Genomic DNA, 17,182 nt, shown 5'->3' with positions numbered 1-17,182 from the left:
ACTTTCTCAATAGAATTTAATGGAAAAAACAAAACAAAACAAAAAACAAACCCTTGAATGTCAACTTAAGATCACTAGGAAAAATCAGTTTATTTGCAAGATTAAATCCGTGCTTCATGACAATACTAATAAAAGAGAAAAGAAAAAAGGCACCACTGATTGTGTTAAATCATTATCTAAACTCATTTTTATGAAAGGTATATAACATTTTCTTTAAAGAATCATAAAAGCAGAAAAGATTATATAAACCAGTACCTACATAAAATTCTTGATTATCCATTTATATATATACTTATGTGTATATATATATACATGTGTATATATTCACGCTATGTATTCGTAAATATATATTCACACTATGTATTCATAAATATATAATCATATCACAGATAAATAACATCCTGTAACATCAAATCTCAGAATAAAGCAGCTGTTACTGACGGACCATGTACACAAAAATAGAGACTTCAAGCTGCTTAGAAAAAGTAAAACTGTAAAAAAGTGAAACTGAATGTCAAATGGAAGGGTTACAGAGATGATGTTTTGCTCACTTACAAATTATTTTAAAAGAAAATCAATTCCATATTAGATTCATTTAGGATATAAAAAAGGATGAGTTGAAAATAAAGATGTAAGGTATGTTTTGAAAGATGCACTATGTGTGTAAAAAATATAACTTGTTCACCTTTGGAAAACATAATAAATAAATTTCAAATATTTAAAAATCTTAAAACTTGAATCAAATTACCTGAAGGGAGGGGAAGTTAAATTGATTTATAGATTAAAAAAATGTAACATTACTACTTTAAAAAGATAAAATAACTAGGCTAACCTAGGGTTGCTTAGAAAACCCCTACATTAATGGATAACAATGATTTGCTATCAGTGTATCAAATACACTTAACCAATACTGACCTCTGTTTATATTGCAATTACAGTAAGACCTCATTTATTCAGAAGTATTTCATCCACAATCAAGAACCAGGAAGTGTGCCCAACCCCCCTGAAGAAAGGCTTCAGCACCCAAGGTAGATGTTACAATACCCATAGACTAACACAACCACTTTCTCAGGACTTGGTTATGTTAATATTACATCAATTTCAACAAGCTTGGCTATCTTGTTTTCTGGCCCTCTGCAGATTCCAAGTAGCAAATAAGGGGGAAGAGCAGTGTGTGGAAAGAGCGGCCAGAAAGAACATCCTGACAGTTGCATGAAAACAGCTGGAGGAAGACATATAAAATGTAGATGTAAGAAATGATAAAAGCATCACAGTCTAGGGTCATTTAGCATAGGAACAAATAGACTTAAACACCTCAATAGGCCTCAAGGGCATCACTGGATTACAATGAAATATAATAAATAATGTTCACAATATCCCTAAATTATAAGAAAAAGGTTAACTATATATAAAATAGGTAACTAGTAAGGACCTACTGTATAGCACAGGGAACTCTACTCAATACTCTGTAATGGCCTATATAGGAACAGAATCTAAAAAAGAATGGATATATGTATATGTATAAGTGATTCACTTTGCTGTGCACCTGAAACTAACACAACATTGTAAATCAACTATACTCCAATAAAAATTAAATTAAAAAAGTTAGGGACCAGAAAACAAAACAAACAAACAAAAAAAGGTTAAATTATGTTTCATATATTCAGTATACTATGGCAAAGGAAATGTGTGAAACATGCTAGGAAGGTAATTATTAAAAAACTTCAATCCTAATAAATTTCAATCCTGAAAGGATACATTTCAGCTATCTGAAGAATGCATTTGAGGAGACTACAGCACCCTAGGGGGTGCTAAAAAAATGATGCATTACTGACCAGTATTTACAAGCTAATTGATATTCCTAACTGGCTCTCAAACTTCTCCTATCTAACCTCAATTCCATTGTAATGAAAACTCATTTAACAAGTCACCTAAAATATTTTCATTTTGAACAAATGGTATTTCCAGTTTCCTTAGAAGGAATCTCTGCCAGGCATTTCTGGTCTGTACGCAGATCAGAAGTCTGCTTTTGGAGCAGGAAATTATTCTGAAATAAATACAGATAATCACTGGCTCAGTTCACCAACACATGTGTCCAAGAGTATTCATCCATGTTTTTGGAACACACCTCTATGGTTCCTACGATCTCTCTAACTCTGGTGATCAATTTTTAAGTAAAAACTAATAGGTACTGAGCACTTTTAAGTGCCACACACTGTTCACATGAATTTGATCCTGATAACAATCCTGAGGTAGGTACTATCATCATCCCTATTTTATAGATAAGGAAGCTGAGGCACAGAGAGATTAAGTAATTTTCCTAAGGTCAATCCAACTAGTATGTAAAAGAGCTGGGATTCGAACCCAGACTGTTCTCAACTACCATACAATACTGTATCGTTAGAATGCATCTTTCTTGTTAAATGAACTATACACTATCCCCATACTACCTGAAGGTAAACATCAATTGTACACTTACGGTTTTACAAATTCTAAATCAAGCCAAATATAAGCCATGAAAATTTCTTAAATTAAGAATACTAAAAGGTTAAAGTAAATTTAAGGCATTTTAATGTCTTAAGTACATTCTTGGCCACATACTTAAAGACTACGGTGCGGTGCAGTATTGACATAGCATTAGATGAAGAATTAAAAGGTCTAAAACGTGATTTGTAAAAAGAAAAATTAAAATTGTTTACAAATTGAAAATATTGAGAGAATTATATGGTCTAGCTTATTACACAATGCCTAAAACATTAATATAAGATTGTCTTAAACAAAAGACTACAAAATGAATTTTATGTCTGCTTCACTGAATGCAACACAGCAATTGAAAAATATTTAATATAAAGTACCAGAGTATTGGTCAACCCTGAATTATACTGTAAAAGGTCACAAATTTCTACCCTGTTCAAAATGGGAAGAAAGTAAAAGCTGGTGCTGATTCAAGAATGAGCAAGTTTGAGCAGTAGATACTCAACAGAGGTAAAGATAAACTGAGTACCAGAATTAGTCAACGAGTACTTAGTATGTGCTCAGAAAGAATAACATAAAACCTTCATTAACTAAGAGCAGAGTAACTGTGGCAAATGTAAATTCCCTTGTTTTTTCGTATTTATTTAAGTGGAGAAAAACACCTTTGAAATCAATAACATCATTAAAAGGAAAAAAATCATTAGATATAGATTGCTGTGGCTAATGAAGAATGGACTATACTAGAGTTAGGCTTCAATAAAACCCAGTATTTAAAGTAAAAAAAAAGACTTAAGGACCTACTGTATAGCACAGGGAGCTATATTCAATATCTTGTAATAACCTATAATAGAAAAGAATCTGAAAAATAATATATATATAACTGAATCACTTTGCTGAACATCTGAAACACTGTAAATCAACTATACTTCAATTAAAAAAGACAAATTTTTATTAAACAATTCCTATTTTTTGTCTAGAAGCCATAATTTTGTCATATGTCTTACAAACAAGCTAATTTGCTCATGAATAATGTATCTTTAAAATGCATTTCACTGTTGAACAACTGAACTATAAATCACCAAACTTCACATCATTTACTTTCTATACATTTCATTTTATTAACTTTGAGGAATGAATTCAAGTCACAAAGCCTCAATGGTATATACTTTGATTATGTTTGATTTACTCAGGTACAACTGCATTAGTTACAATGGCTGCCAACATTTGTCTTCAAGTGATTCTTCCAAGAGGAAGAACGATGAGTTTAGATTATGATTTCAACATTACAGCCTCAATTTTTAGAACAAGTGAAGGCTTTTGGTTCCACTCAGCTGGCAATACTGATTATTATGTGCCTATCATTTATAAAATGGGACCAAAGTCTAGATGCACTTGTCTACTTAAGTAACAGTTTTAAGGGAAAATAAGCCACAGTAAAACCCACTTAATGAATAAAAAATATCAAATTTACACAACATTTAGAATTTATTCTAATACTATAATATTTTAGTTTTTGATTTCTACAAAATGATGAGCACATGGATGATCATTAACAGCTCATCATAATTAGTATAAATATGAGAAAACCACAACATAGCTAACCTAGATATATAAAAACAAGAACATTCAGACAGAATAGTAAAAAGTCTTCTCTCAAGAATCCTAATTGTGATAAATTCTTCTGAAGATACTTTTTTTTCCAAGTATGAGTAATGTCAAATTCCATAGTACTCCCTCAAAAGGTGGGTTCTTACACCATAAATATTCAGCACTTTCACTTCTTGGTGCTTGACCTGGGAAATAATGAAAATTTTCTGTGAAGAAACAATTATATAAATTTTAAAAACCTGTTCTATTGGGTTCAGGATATGCTTTATTCAAAAGGTTCAGGAAAAAAGACAAAACTCTTAAAAGAGATTTAGAAGTAAAAGTAGAGAGAAGAGAATGACTATGTAACACTATAAGCTAAGAAATCTGTCTATAACCAGGGAGCTTCAAAAGGAAAATAAAATGAGCTGGGAACAGGTTTGGATACATAAAATAAACACATGCATAGTCTTTTTTTTTCTTTTTCCTGACTTAAAAAAAATATCAAGAGAAAAGGAAAGCGTGGTTTAAAGTACTCTGTTATATTATCAGAGTAGTTCTCTTTCAGAAGAGAAACTAATTATCAAGAACAGAACAACTTGTGACTAGTTGTGACATGAATGACTCAATTAGGGCAGCATCAGAAAAAACACTTTTAAAGACTTTAACGTCCAAGTTACAAAGTCTGTGAACAGGCCCAAAACATAAGAAAAGGAGGAGGAAAAAAAGAAGCCAAACTTTAAGTAATAAAAGAGAGTGAATGGTGATGTCAGTTTCTATCTCAGTGTATTTCTTAAATCTCCTTAATATACCATATAAAGTATTAACTCTATTAAAACTATTAACTAGGACTTTTTAAATACATGCATATTATTAAAGGAAGAAAGCATACAAGATTTAAAAATGAACATGAACTTCTTTTTTTCTCTGGAACAAGGCAACCTATAAATAATAAATTCGAACTTATCTCTTTCAGTCAACCTTCCTGGTATAAGCTGCCTTACTATTGAGACTGAAAAACCAAAACCAGTCCATTTGTCTATACTGCTGGTTTTATATTTATAAATTGATTAAGCTATAGCAAAGATCTGTAAGATAATTTAATCACAGAAAAAAAGAAGTGAGAAAGTTGGAGACAGCTTTAAAAGAAAAAGGATCTTGGCTATTTTGCTTAAAATACTGTCACATACATTATTAAAAACGTATACAGGACAGGTGGCTTTCTGCACACACATGCAAAATCTGACCATTAAGGGTGTTCGATTTGTATGGGATCTTTCTAAATTCTTTAGACTAACTCCCACCACCAACTTCTAATGAAGAAATCAAGACACAAGAAAATAAGAAATTTGTTCAAGGTTAAATAACTAATTGGAAGTAGTAATTCTGTAGACACTTCGGACAATATTCTCTCCACTATACCAGTATGCTCCTTACATTTCCTATAAAGTCAAGCTGGAAATTGATTCCCACAACATTAGGTACATAAAATAAAAAACAAATTATTAAAATAATTTTTCATTTCAATTTCATGACATATTAAGACAGAGTGCTTTAAAATCCTTTGTTTTCATTTGCTAGGGGGTAAAAAATTTCTAAGAAACTTTAGTATTTTAGCTTTAAAGTTAGAAAATGTCACTTTAGAAACAAGACTTTGATGGAGCCCGTGTTTCCGCAGAGATGGAACTCCCGGCTGGGGGTCTCTTCCCTCCGCCGTCATGGAACTGCCACAGAGTCCGAGGGGAGGGCGGCCTCAATGAGGCTGCCAGCTCTGGAGGGGCCCCGGCAGCTGAAGCTGCGACAGTCTTCGGGACTGCGGGCCGGACGTGGACCTGCCCACCAGAAAGACAAGATCCAGCCTCATCCACCAGAACACAGGCACTAGTCCCCTCCACCAGGAAGCCTACACAACCCACTGAACCAAACTTAGCCACTGCAGACAGACACCAAAAAAAACGGAAACAACGAACCTGCAGCCTGCAAAAAGGAGACCCCAAACACAGTAAGATAAGCAAAAGGAGAAGACAGAAAAACACACAGCAGATGAATGAGCAAGATAAAAACCCAACAGACCTAAAAAATGAAGAAGAAATAGGCAGTCTACCTGAAAAAGAATTTAGAATAATGATAGTAAAGATGATACAAAAACTTGGAAATAGAATAGACAAAATACAAGAAACATTTAACAAGGAACTAGAAGAACTAAAGATGAAACAAACAACGATGAACAACACAATAAATGAAATTAAAAATACTCTAGATGGGATCAATAGCAGAATAACTGAGGCAGAAGAACGGATAAGTGACCTGGAAGATAAAATAGTGGACATAACTACTGCAGAGCAGAATAAAGAAAAACAGAATGAAAAGAACTGAGGACAGTCTCAGAGACCTCTGGGAAAACATTAAACGCACCAACATTAGAATTATAGGGGTTCCAGAAGAAGAAGAGAAAAAGAAAGGGACTGAGAACATATTTGAAGAGATTATAGTTGAAAACTTCCCTAATATGGGAAAGGAAATAGTTAATCAAGTCCAGGAAGCACAGAGAGTCCCATACAGGATAAATCCAAGGAGAAATACACCAAGACACATATTAATCAAACTGTCAAAAATTAAATACAAAGAAAACATACTAAAAGCAGCAAGGGAAAAACAACAAACACACAAGGGAATCCCCATACGGTTAACAGCTGAACTTTCAGCAGAAACTCTGCAAGCCAGAAGTGGGTAGCAGGACATATTTAAAGTGATGAAGGAGAAAAACCTGCAACCAAGATTATTCTACCCAGAAAGGATCTCATTCAGATTTGATGGAGAAATTAAAACTTTTACAGACAAGCAAAAGCTGAGAGAGTTCAGCACCACCAAACCAGCATTACAACAACTGCTAAAGGAACTTCTTTAGGCAAGAAACACAAGAGAAGGAAAAGACCTACAATAACGAACCCCAAACAGTTAAGAAAATGGGAATAGGAACACACATATCGATAATTACGTTAAATGTAAATAGACTAAATGCTCCCACCAAAAGACACAGATTGGCTGCATGGATACAAAAACAAGACCCACATATTTGCTGTCTCCAGAGAGCCACTTCAGACCTAGAGACACATACAGACTGAAAGGAAGGGGATGGAAAAAAGCAATTTCATGCAAATGGAAACCAAAAGAAAGCTGGAGTAGCAATTCTCATATCAGACAAAATAGACGTTAAAATAAAAACTATTAGAAGAGACAAAGAAGGACACTACATAATGACCAAGGGATTGATCCAAGAAGAAGATATAACAATTGTAAATATTTATGCACCCAACATAGGAGCACCTCAATACACAAGGCAAATACTAGCAGCCATAAAAGGGGAAATCGACAGTAACACATTCATAATAGGGGCCTTTAACACCCCACATTCACCAATGGACAGGCCATCCAAAATGAAAATAAATACGGAAACACAACCTTTAAATGATACATTAAAAAAGATGGACTTAATTGATATTTATAGGACATTCCATCCAAAAACAACAGAATACACATTTTTCTCAAGTGCTCATGGAACATTCTCCAGGATAGATCATATCTTGGGTCACAAGTCAAGCCTTGATAAATTTAAGAAAATTGAAATTGTTTCAAGTAACTTTTCCAACCACAACGCTATGAGACTAGATATCAATTACAGGAAAAGATCTGTAAAATATACAAACACATGGAGGCTAAACAATACACTACTTAATAATGAAGTGATCACTGAAGAAATCAAAGAGGAAATCAAAACATACCTAGAAAAAAATGACAGTGGAGACACGACGAACCAAAATCTATGGGATGCAGCAAAAGCAGTTCTAAGAGGGAAGTTTATAGCAATACAATCCTACCTTAAGAATCAGTAAACACCTTGAATAAACAACCTAACCTTGCACCTAAAGCAATAAGAGAAAGAAGAACAAAAAAACCCCAAAGTCAGTAGAAGGAAAGAAATCATAAAAATCAGATCAGAAATAAATGAAAAAGAAATGAAGGAAATGATAGCAAAGATCAATAAAACTAAAAGCTGGTTCTTTGAGAAGATAAACAAAATTGACAAACCATTAGCCAGACTCATCAAGAAAAAAAGGGAGAAGACTCAAATCAATAGAATTAGAAATGAAAAAGGAGAAGTAACAACTGACACTGCAGAAGTACAAAAGATCATGAGAGATTACTACAAGCAACTCTATGCCAATAAAATGGACAACCTGGAAGAAATGGACAAATTCTTAGACATGCACAACCTGCCAAGACTGAATCTGGAAGAAATAAAAATATGAACAGACCAATCACAAGCACTGAAATTGAAACTGTGATTAAAATTCTTCCAACAAACAAAAGCCCAGGACCAGATTACTTCACACGTGAATTCTATCAAACATTTAGAGAAGAACTAACACCTATCCTTCTCAAACTCTTCTAAAACATAGCAGAGGGAGGAGCACTCCCAAACTCCTTCTACGAGGCCACCATCACCTTGATACGAAAACCAGAGAAGGATGTCACAATGAAAGAAAACTACAGGCCAATATCACTGATGAACATAGATGCAAAAATCCTCAACAAAATACTAGCAAACAGAATCCAACAACACATTAAAAGGATCATACAGCATGATCCAGTAGGGTTTATTCCAGGAATGCAAGGATTCTTCAATATATGCAAAACAATCAATGTGATAAACCATATTAACAAACTGAAGGAGAAAAACCATATGATCATCTCAATAGATGCAGAGAAAGCTTTTGACAAAATTCAACACCCATTTATGATAAAAACCCTGCAGAAAGTAGGCATAGAGGGAACTTTCCTCAACATAATAAAGGCCATATATGACAAACCCACAGCCAACATCGTCCTCAATGGTGACAAGCTGAAAGCATTTCCACTAAGATCAGGAACAAGACAAGGTTGCCCACTCTCACCACTCCTATTTAACATAGTTTTGGAAGTTTTAGCCACAGCAATCAGAGAAGAAAAGGAAATAAAAGGAATCCAAATCGGAAAAGAAGAAGTAAAGCTGTCACTGTTTGCGGATGACATGATAGTATACATAGAGAATCCTAAAGATGCTACCAGAAAACTACTAGAGCTAATCAATGAAGCTGATAAAGTAGCAGGATACAAAATTTATGCACAGAAATCTCTGGCATTCCTGTACACTAATGATGAAAAATCTGAAAGTGAAATCAAGAAAACACTCCCATTTACCATTGCAACAAAAAGATTAAAATATCTAGGAATAAACCTACCTAAGGAGACAAAAGACTTGTATGCAGAAAATTATAAGACACTGATGAAAGAAATTAAAGATAATACAAATAGATGGAGAGATATACCATGTTCTTGGATTGGAAGAATCAACATTGTCAAAATGACTCTACTACCCAAAGCAATCTACAGATTCAATGAAATCCCTATCAAACTACCACTGGTATTTTTCACAGAACTAGAACAAAAAAATTCACAATTGGTATGGAAACACAAAAGACCCAGAATATCCAAAGCAATCTGGAGAACGAAAAACGGAGCTGGAGGAATCAGGCTCCCTGACTTCAGACTATACTACAAAGCTACAGTAATCAAGACAGTATGGTATTGGCACAAAAACAGAAAGATAGATCAATGGAAAAGGATAGAAAGCCCAGAGATAAACCCACACACATATGGTCACCTTATCTCTGATAAAGGAGGCAGGAAGGTATAGTGGAGAAAGGACAGCCAGCTCAATAAATGGTGCTGGGAAAACTGGACAGGTACATGTAAAAGTATGAAATTAGATCACTCCCTAAAACCATACACAAAAATAAGCCCAAAATGGATTAAAGACCTAAATGTAAGGGGAGAAACTATCAAACTCCTAGAGGAAAACATAGGCAGAACACTCTATGACATAAATCACAGCAAGATCCTTTTTGACCCACCTCCTAGAGAAATGCAAATAAAAACCAAAATAAACAAATGGGACCTAATGAAACTTCAAAGCTTTTGCACTGCAAAGGAAACCATAAACAAGTCCAAAAGACAACCCTCAGAATGGGAGAAAATATTTGCAAATGAAGCAACTGACAAAGATTAATCTCCAAAATTTATAAGCAGCTCATGCAGCTCAATAACAAGAAAACAGACAACCCAATCCAAAAATGGGCAGAAGACCTAAATAGACATTTCTCCAAAGAAGATATACAGAGTGCCAACAAACACATGAAAGAATGCTGAACTTCATTAATCATTAGAGAAATGCAAATCAAAACTACAATGAGATATCATCTCACACCAGTCAGAATGGCCATCATCAAAAAATCTAGAAACAATAAATGCTGGAGAGGGTGTGGAGAAAAGGGAACCCTCCTGCACTGTTGGTGGGCATGTAAATTGATATAGCCACTGTGGAGAACAGTATGGAGCTTCCTTAAAAAAAACTACAAATAGAACTACCATATGACCCAGCAATCCCACTACTGGGCATATACCCTGAGAAAAATATAATTCGAAAAGTGTCAAGTACCAAAATGTTCATTGCAGCTCTATTTACAATAGCCCAGAGATGGAAACAACCTAAGTGTCCATCATCGGATGAATGGATAAAGAAGATGTGGCTCATATATACAATGGAATATTACTCAGCCATAAAAGGAAACAAAATTGAGTTATTTTAATGAGGTGCATAGACCTAGAGTCTGTCATACAGAGTGAAGTAAGTCAGAAAGAGAAAGACAAATACCTTATGCTAACACATATGTATGGAATTTAAGAAAAAAAATGTCATGAAGAACCTAGGTGTAAGAAAGGAACAGACACAGACCTACTAGAGAATGGACTTGAGGATATGGGGAGGGGGAAGGGTAAGCTGTGACAAAGCGAGAGAGAGGCATGGACATATATACACTACCAAAGGTAAGGTAGGTAGCTAGTGGGAAGCAGCCGCATAGCACAGGGAGATCAGGTCGGTGCTTTGTGACCACCTGGAGGGGTGGGATAGGGAGGGTGTGAGGGAGGGAGACGCAAGACAGAAGAGATATGGTAACACATGTATATGTATAACTGATTCACTTTGTTAGAAATCAGAAACTAACACACCATTGTAAAGCAATTATATTCCAATAAAGATGTAAAAAAATAAAAAAAGAAGAAACAAGACTATGCAGGTAGTTTTTTTTTTTTTTTACTCAAAGTACTAAGCATAATGTACATATTGGGTTGACCAAAAGGTTCATTTGGCTTTTTCCATAAGATGGCTCTAGTAGCACTTAGTTTTCTTTAACTTTATTCAAAACAGTTTTCTTAGACTGTATGTGAGAGCTGTCATATCAGTGTGCATTTACGAAAGACTTATCAAAATTTGTGAATTTTTGTGTAGCAATTTTAATATTGAACATGGAATTAAAAAAGCAATTTTCTGCATATTCTTCTTTATTATTTCAGGAAAGGTAAAAATGCAACTGAAACGCACAAAAAGATATGTGCAGTGTATGGAGAAGGTGCTGTGACTGATCCGAACATGTCAAAAGTGGTTTGCGGTCTTCCCTGGTGGCGCAGTTGTTGAGAATCTGCCTGCTAATGCAGGGGACACGGGTTTGAGCCCAGGTCTGGGAAGATCCCACGTGCCACGGAGCAACTAGGCCCGTAAGCCACAACTACTAAGCCTGCGTGTCTGGAGCCTGTGCTCCGCAACGAGAGGCCACGACAGTGAGAGGCCCGCACACCGCGATGAAGAGTGGCCCCCACTTGCCACAACTAGAGAAAGCCCTCACACAGAAACGAAGACCCAACACAGCCAAAAATAGAAATAAATAAATTAAAAGAAGGCTCAACATTTAAAAAAAAAAAGTGGTTTGAGAAGTTCTGTGCTGGAGATTTCTAGCTGGAAGATGCTCCATGGTCAGGTAGACCAGTTGAAGTTGATAGTGATCAAATCGAGACTTTAATTGAGAACAATAAACATTATACCATGTGGGAGATAGCCGACATACTCAAAATATCCAAATCAAGTGTTGAAAATCATTTGCATCAGCTTGGTTATGTTAATCGCTTTGATGTTTGGGTTCCACTAGGGAAAAAAACCTTCTTGACCGTATTTCCGCATGCAATTCTCTACTGAAACGTTCCGTTTTTAAAACAAATTGTGACAGGCGATGAAAAGTGGATACTGTACTATAATGTGGAAGAAAAGGGATTGTGGGGCAAGCTAAATGAACCACCACCAACCACACCAAAGGCCGGTCTTCATCTAAACAACGTGATGTGTATATGGTGGGATTGGAAGGGAGTCCTCTATTATGAGCTCCTTCCAGAAAATCAAACGATTAATTCCAAAAAGTACTGTTCCCCATTAGACCAACTGAAAGCAGCACTCGACAAAAAGCATCTGGAAATAGTAAACAGAAAACGCGTAATCTTCCATCAGGATACCACAAGACCACATGTTTTTTTGATGACCACGCAAAAACTGTTACAGCTTGGCTCGGAAGTTCTGATTCATCCGCCGTATTCACCAGACGTTGCACCTTCGGATTCCATTTATTTCGGTCTTCACAAAATTCTCTTAATGGAAAAAGTGTCAGTTCCCCGGAAGACTCTAGAAGGCACCTGGAACAGTTCTTTGCTCAAAAAGATAAAAAGTTTTGGGAAGATGGAATTATGAAGTTGCCTGAAAAATGGCAGAAGGTAGTGGAACAAAAGGGTGAATACATTGTTCAATAAAGCTCTTGGTGAAAATGAAAAATGTGTCTTACTTTTACTTAAAAACTGAAGGCACTTTTTGGCCAACCCAATACTTAAGTTCTAGGAATAGAAATGGCAAGCCATGGTTCTGTTCCTCATATTGGATAAGAAATGTAAAGCTAATTATGCTACAACTACTCTGAGAAACAGTATAGCATGGTGGTTAAAAGTGTAAGCCCTAGAGTCAGACTGTCCGGGTTCAAATTCTGCTTCTCCCTCTTACTAAATCTGTGACCCTGGGTGAATCATTTACCTTTTCTGTGTCTCAGTTTCCTCATCTGAATAATAGAAAAGACAATGGCACCTATCTCAGATTTGTTGTGAGGGATAAGTTAATCCATGTGAAGAACTTAGAACAGAGCCTGCATATATTAAGTACTTGATAAATGTTAATTATCATTACTATTAAATTGTAATAAATGTTAACTTAGAAAGAAGTTCGAGTTCTACCTAAATATAGGAGCAAAAGCCTAAGTACATGAATGAGGCAGGGGAAGGTGATAATATTTGAACTAAGATTTGAAGGATGAACAGGCATTTAAACCAGTCTGCAAGGACAACCCTTACGAAGCTTATGACAGTCTCTGTGTGAAATGCAGGGGTGAGTAGACAAAAGTTTGCCTCAACACAAATTGCTTTAATAGATATTGTCAAAGAATACACTTCATCCAAAGGTGGGGATCTCCTATATTTGGAAAGTGCAGAGATGTCCTACCACCATTTCTTACCACATAACATTTAACCCTGGAGAATTTAATAATATGAGGGAAGTTCCTTGACCTCTATAGTGATTCCATGAATAAATATAACTCTATTATATGAGAAAGCTACTAAGACAAATACATACATGTGAAATGCATTTTAGTGTTTCCCCCAAAGAATATATTGGAAATTTAACAATGTCAAAATTCCAAGGAAATGTCCCGGTGATGTTTAAAACAACTAAGATATTGCTTTTTTTAAAAAAATGTGAAGATCACAGTACCACTTCATGCTACATATGACTACAGAACACAAAGATCCATGCTTTGTTCTTCTCAATCATTAGAAAGACTTTCCTGAATGAGCTGACCTGAAGAAGAGGTTTGGGGATGAGAAAGTATACACACACATAAATAAATGAATTAAGCAGGAACAGAATCCAAATGACAAAGAAGGAAGGAGCCACATGGGAAAGGGCTAACTTAAGATGGGTCACTGATTAGCATGTTGTGAGGCAATTTGGAAAAGTGGTTTAAAATTCCAGGAAACTATGTATCAAAGTAGGAAGGTTTGATAGTAATGAAGCATAAAGAAAAATGCTCAAATTTAATGACCACTTGAAACATTTTTATACTGTAGCAGCCTGGAAATAAACACCCCGAACTGTGGATTAAATTGTACATAATCAAAATTATAACAAACATCTGGTATAGTATGTCAAATTTTGGCTACACTATTATACATGTCTGTAATATGATCCCTTATCTTTGTGGCATAACCAGTTAAATCTGTTTTTAATTCATACTGTAGAGAAATCAGAAAATCAAGGTAAACAAATAAAAAAAAAAGTTAGTTACCTGTCTTCCCACCATTTAGGGATAACCACTGTTATGACTATTTTGGCATATACTCTTTGGAATTTGTTTCCTATACAGTGATGTACCAATAAATACACGTATGTGTCTGCATATGTATATATAAACACACAAATAGGTTCATCCCTCACAATACAAAATTAGTACAAAAATTTTACTCATGACAGAAAATTTATATAAGCAAACTTTATGTTATCATTATAGTTAATATGAAACTGCAAAGTTTCTTTTTTTTTTTTACATCTTTATTGGAACATAATTGCTTTACAATGGTGTGTTAGTTTCCGCTTTATAACAAAGTGAATCAGTTATACATATACATATGTTCCCATATCTCTTCCCTCTTGCGTCTCCCTCCTTCCCACCCTCCCTATCCCACCCCTCTAGGTGGTCACAAACCATCGAGCTGATCTCCCTGTGCTATGTGGCTGCTTCCCACTAGCTATCTATTTTACGTTTGGTAGTGTATATATGTCCATGCCACTCTCTCACTTTGTCACAGCTTACCCTTCCCCCTCCCCAAATCCTCAAGTCCATTCTCTAGTAGGTCTGCGTCTTTATTCCCGTCTTACTCCTAGGTTCTTCATTACATTATTTTTTCTTAGATTCCATATATATGTGTTAGCATACGGTATTTGCCTTTCTCCTTCTGACTTACTTCACTCTGTATGACAAACTCTAGGTCCATCCACCTCACTACAAATAGCTCAATTTCGTTTCTTTTTATGGCTGAGTAATATTCCATTGTATATATGTGCCACATCTCCTTTATCCATTCATCCGAAGATGGGCATTTAGGTTGCTTCCATGTCCTGGCTATTGTAAATAGTGCTGCAATAAACATTGAGGTGCATGTATCCTTTTGAATTATGGGTTTCTCTGGGTATACGCCCAGGAGTTGGATTGCTGGATCACATGTCAGCTCTATTTTTAGTTTTCTAAGGAACCTCCACACTCTTCTCCATAGTGGCTGTACCAATTTCTATTCCCACCAACAGTGTAGGAAGGTTCCTTTTTCTCCACACCCTCTCCAGCATTTATTGTTTTTAGATTTTTTTTTTTTTTTTTTTTTTTGCGGTACACGGGTCTCTCACTGTTGTGGCCTCTCCCGTTGCGGAGCACAGGCTCCAGACGCGCAGGCTCAGCGGCCATGGCTCACGGGCCCAGCCACTCCGCGGCATGTGGGATCTTCCCAGACCGGGGCACGAACCCGTGTCCCCTGCATCGGCAGGTGGACTCCCAACAACTGTGCCACCAGGGAAGCCCTGTTTGTAGATTTTTTTGATGATGGCCATTCTAACCGCTGTGAGGTGATACCTCATTGTAGTGTTGATTTGCATTTCTCCAATAATTAGTGATGCTGAACAGCTTTTCATGAATGTTTATTTTTAATTATTTTTTTACCCTTAATGTTTATATTGTGCTTATAAGTTGATAAGAAAAGAATAATCAATAGACAAATGAAATGAATAAGGGATTCATAGAAAAAGTATAAATACCCAATAAACACTAAGAAAGGATGGTCAACTTCATGAATTATTAAATACACATTTAAACAAAATATTTTCTACTTTCAAACTGGCAATGGAGATTTGATAATACCCAGTGCTCTTGTTTGTTTAGAGAAACAGACATGTTTGCTTATAAACTACCAGTGGATATGCAAGTTGATACCACTTTGGGAGAGGGGCAATTTGACATTATGTATCAAAAGCCCTAAAAACTCCAGAAACTTTCAGAAACTTTGGGACTTCCATTTCCAGAAAGATGGAGTAAAGGTACTCTTCTCTATCGTTCTTGCTAACTACAGCTAAAAATTTTGGACATAATATATAAAACAAACATAAGAAAACCCTGAAGTACAGAGAAGAAAAGCAGACCAGCTAGGGACCTTGGGACCAAAGGAACAAAATGGCAGAGTTCCCTGGGTTTTCTTTTGTTTTTAAAAATTAATTAATTAATTATTGGCTGAGTTGGGTCTTCATTGCTGTGTGTGGGCTTTCCCTAGCTGTGGTGAGCAGGGGCTACTCTTCGGTGTGGTGTGCAGGCTTCTCATTGTGATGGCTTCTCTTGTGGTGGACCACAGACTTTAGGCGCACGGGCTTCAGTAGTTGTGGCACAAGGCTCAGTAGTTATGGCTCGCAAGCTATAGAGGCCAGGCTCAGTAGTTGTGGCGCATGGGCTTAGTTGCTCCATGGCATGTGGGATCTTCCTGAACTAGGGCTTGAACTTGTGTCCCCTGCATTAGCAGTCGGATTCTTAAACACTGTGCCACGGGGGAATTCCCTCCCTGGGTTCTCTTTTTGCCTCATGTATCTCAGACTGGTTACCAGAGAAAATGGCAACCAAGAAACATCAATGGACTCAGACAAACAAAGCCCCAACAAAAGTCTGCTCTCATTAGTCAAAAGACCAGGAAAGGGGCAACCTAGCAAGATAAAAACTTTTAGACATAGTTGTTCTACCCCAGTCAAAGACCATAGAAAAAAAACAAGGCCCCACCTCTACACTCACCATTAAAGGTTGAATGGGGAGTGTAGACTTCCACTCTTCACCAGGCTGTAATGAGGTGCCCCAACCTCCCTGGTAGGGTGGTGTCAAAGAAGGCCAAGTATGGAGCCAGGACTTTCATCCCCACATGGAGAAACAGTCCCCATCCTCTACCATGTCAGCAGAGACCATGATGGGATCCTAGATTTTCACCCCTACCCAGCAGTAATGAGGACCGCTCCCCAGTCCCACTGTAGTGGTGTCATAGGAGGCCAAATGGAGAGTGAAGTCTCTCACCA

At 36.2% G+C, this 17,182-nt stretch overlaps 1 protein-coding gene across 5 annotated transcripts in view; it reads right to left on the bottom strand.

Moving 5' to 3' along the window:
- CHM (CHM Rab escort protein) overlaps positions 1-17,182 on the bottom strand; it is a 198,197-nt gene that overhangs the window by 24,944 nt on the left and 156,071 nt on the right. The window contains exon 16 of one of the 5 annotated variants that reach the window (XM_033849260.2): positions 3,551-4,268. The exons of the other annotated variants lie outside the window; for them this stretch is intronic. Coding sequence (XP_033705151.1) covers positions 4,138-4,268 — 131 coding nt within the window. The 3' untranslated portion in view covers positions 3,551-4,137. Of the gene's footprint in view, positions 1-3,550; positions 4,269-17,182 lie in introns of those variants that run through there. 5 annotated transcript variants of the gene reach the window in all.

Source organism: Tursiops truncatus, chromosome X (genome assembly GCF_011762595.2).
Source record: "Tursiops truncatus isolate mTurTru1 chromosome X, mTurTru1.mat.Y, whole genome shotgun sequence".
Taxonomy (NCBI): domain Eukaryota; kingdom Metazoa; phylum Chordata; class Mammalia; order Artiodactyla; family Delphinidae; genus Tursiops; species Tursiops truncatus.
The sequence above is the reverse complement of the archived record's forward strand: the minus strand, read 5'-3'. Positions and strand labels throughout refer to the sequence as shown.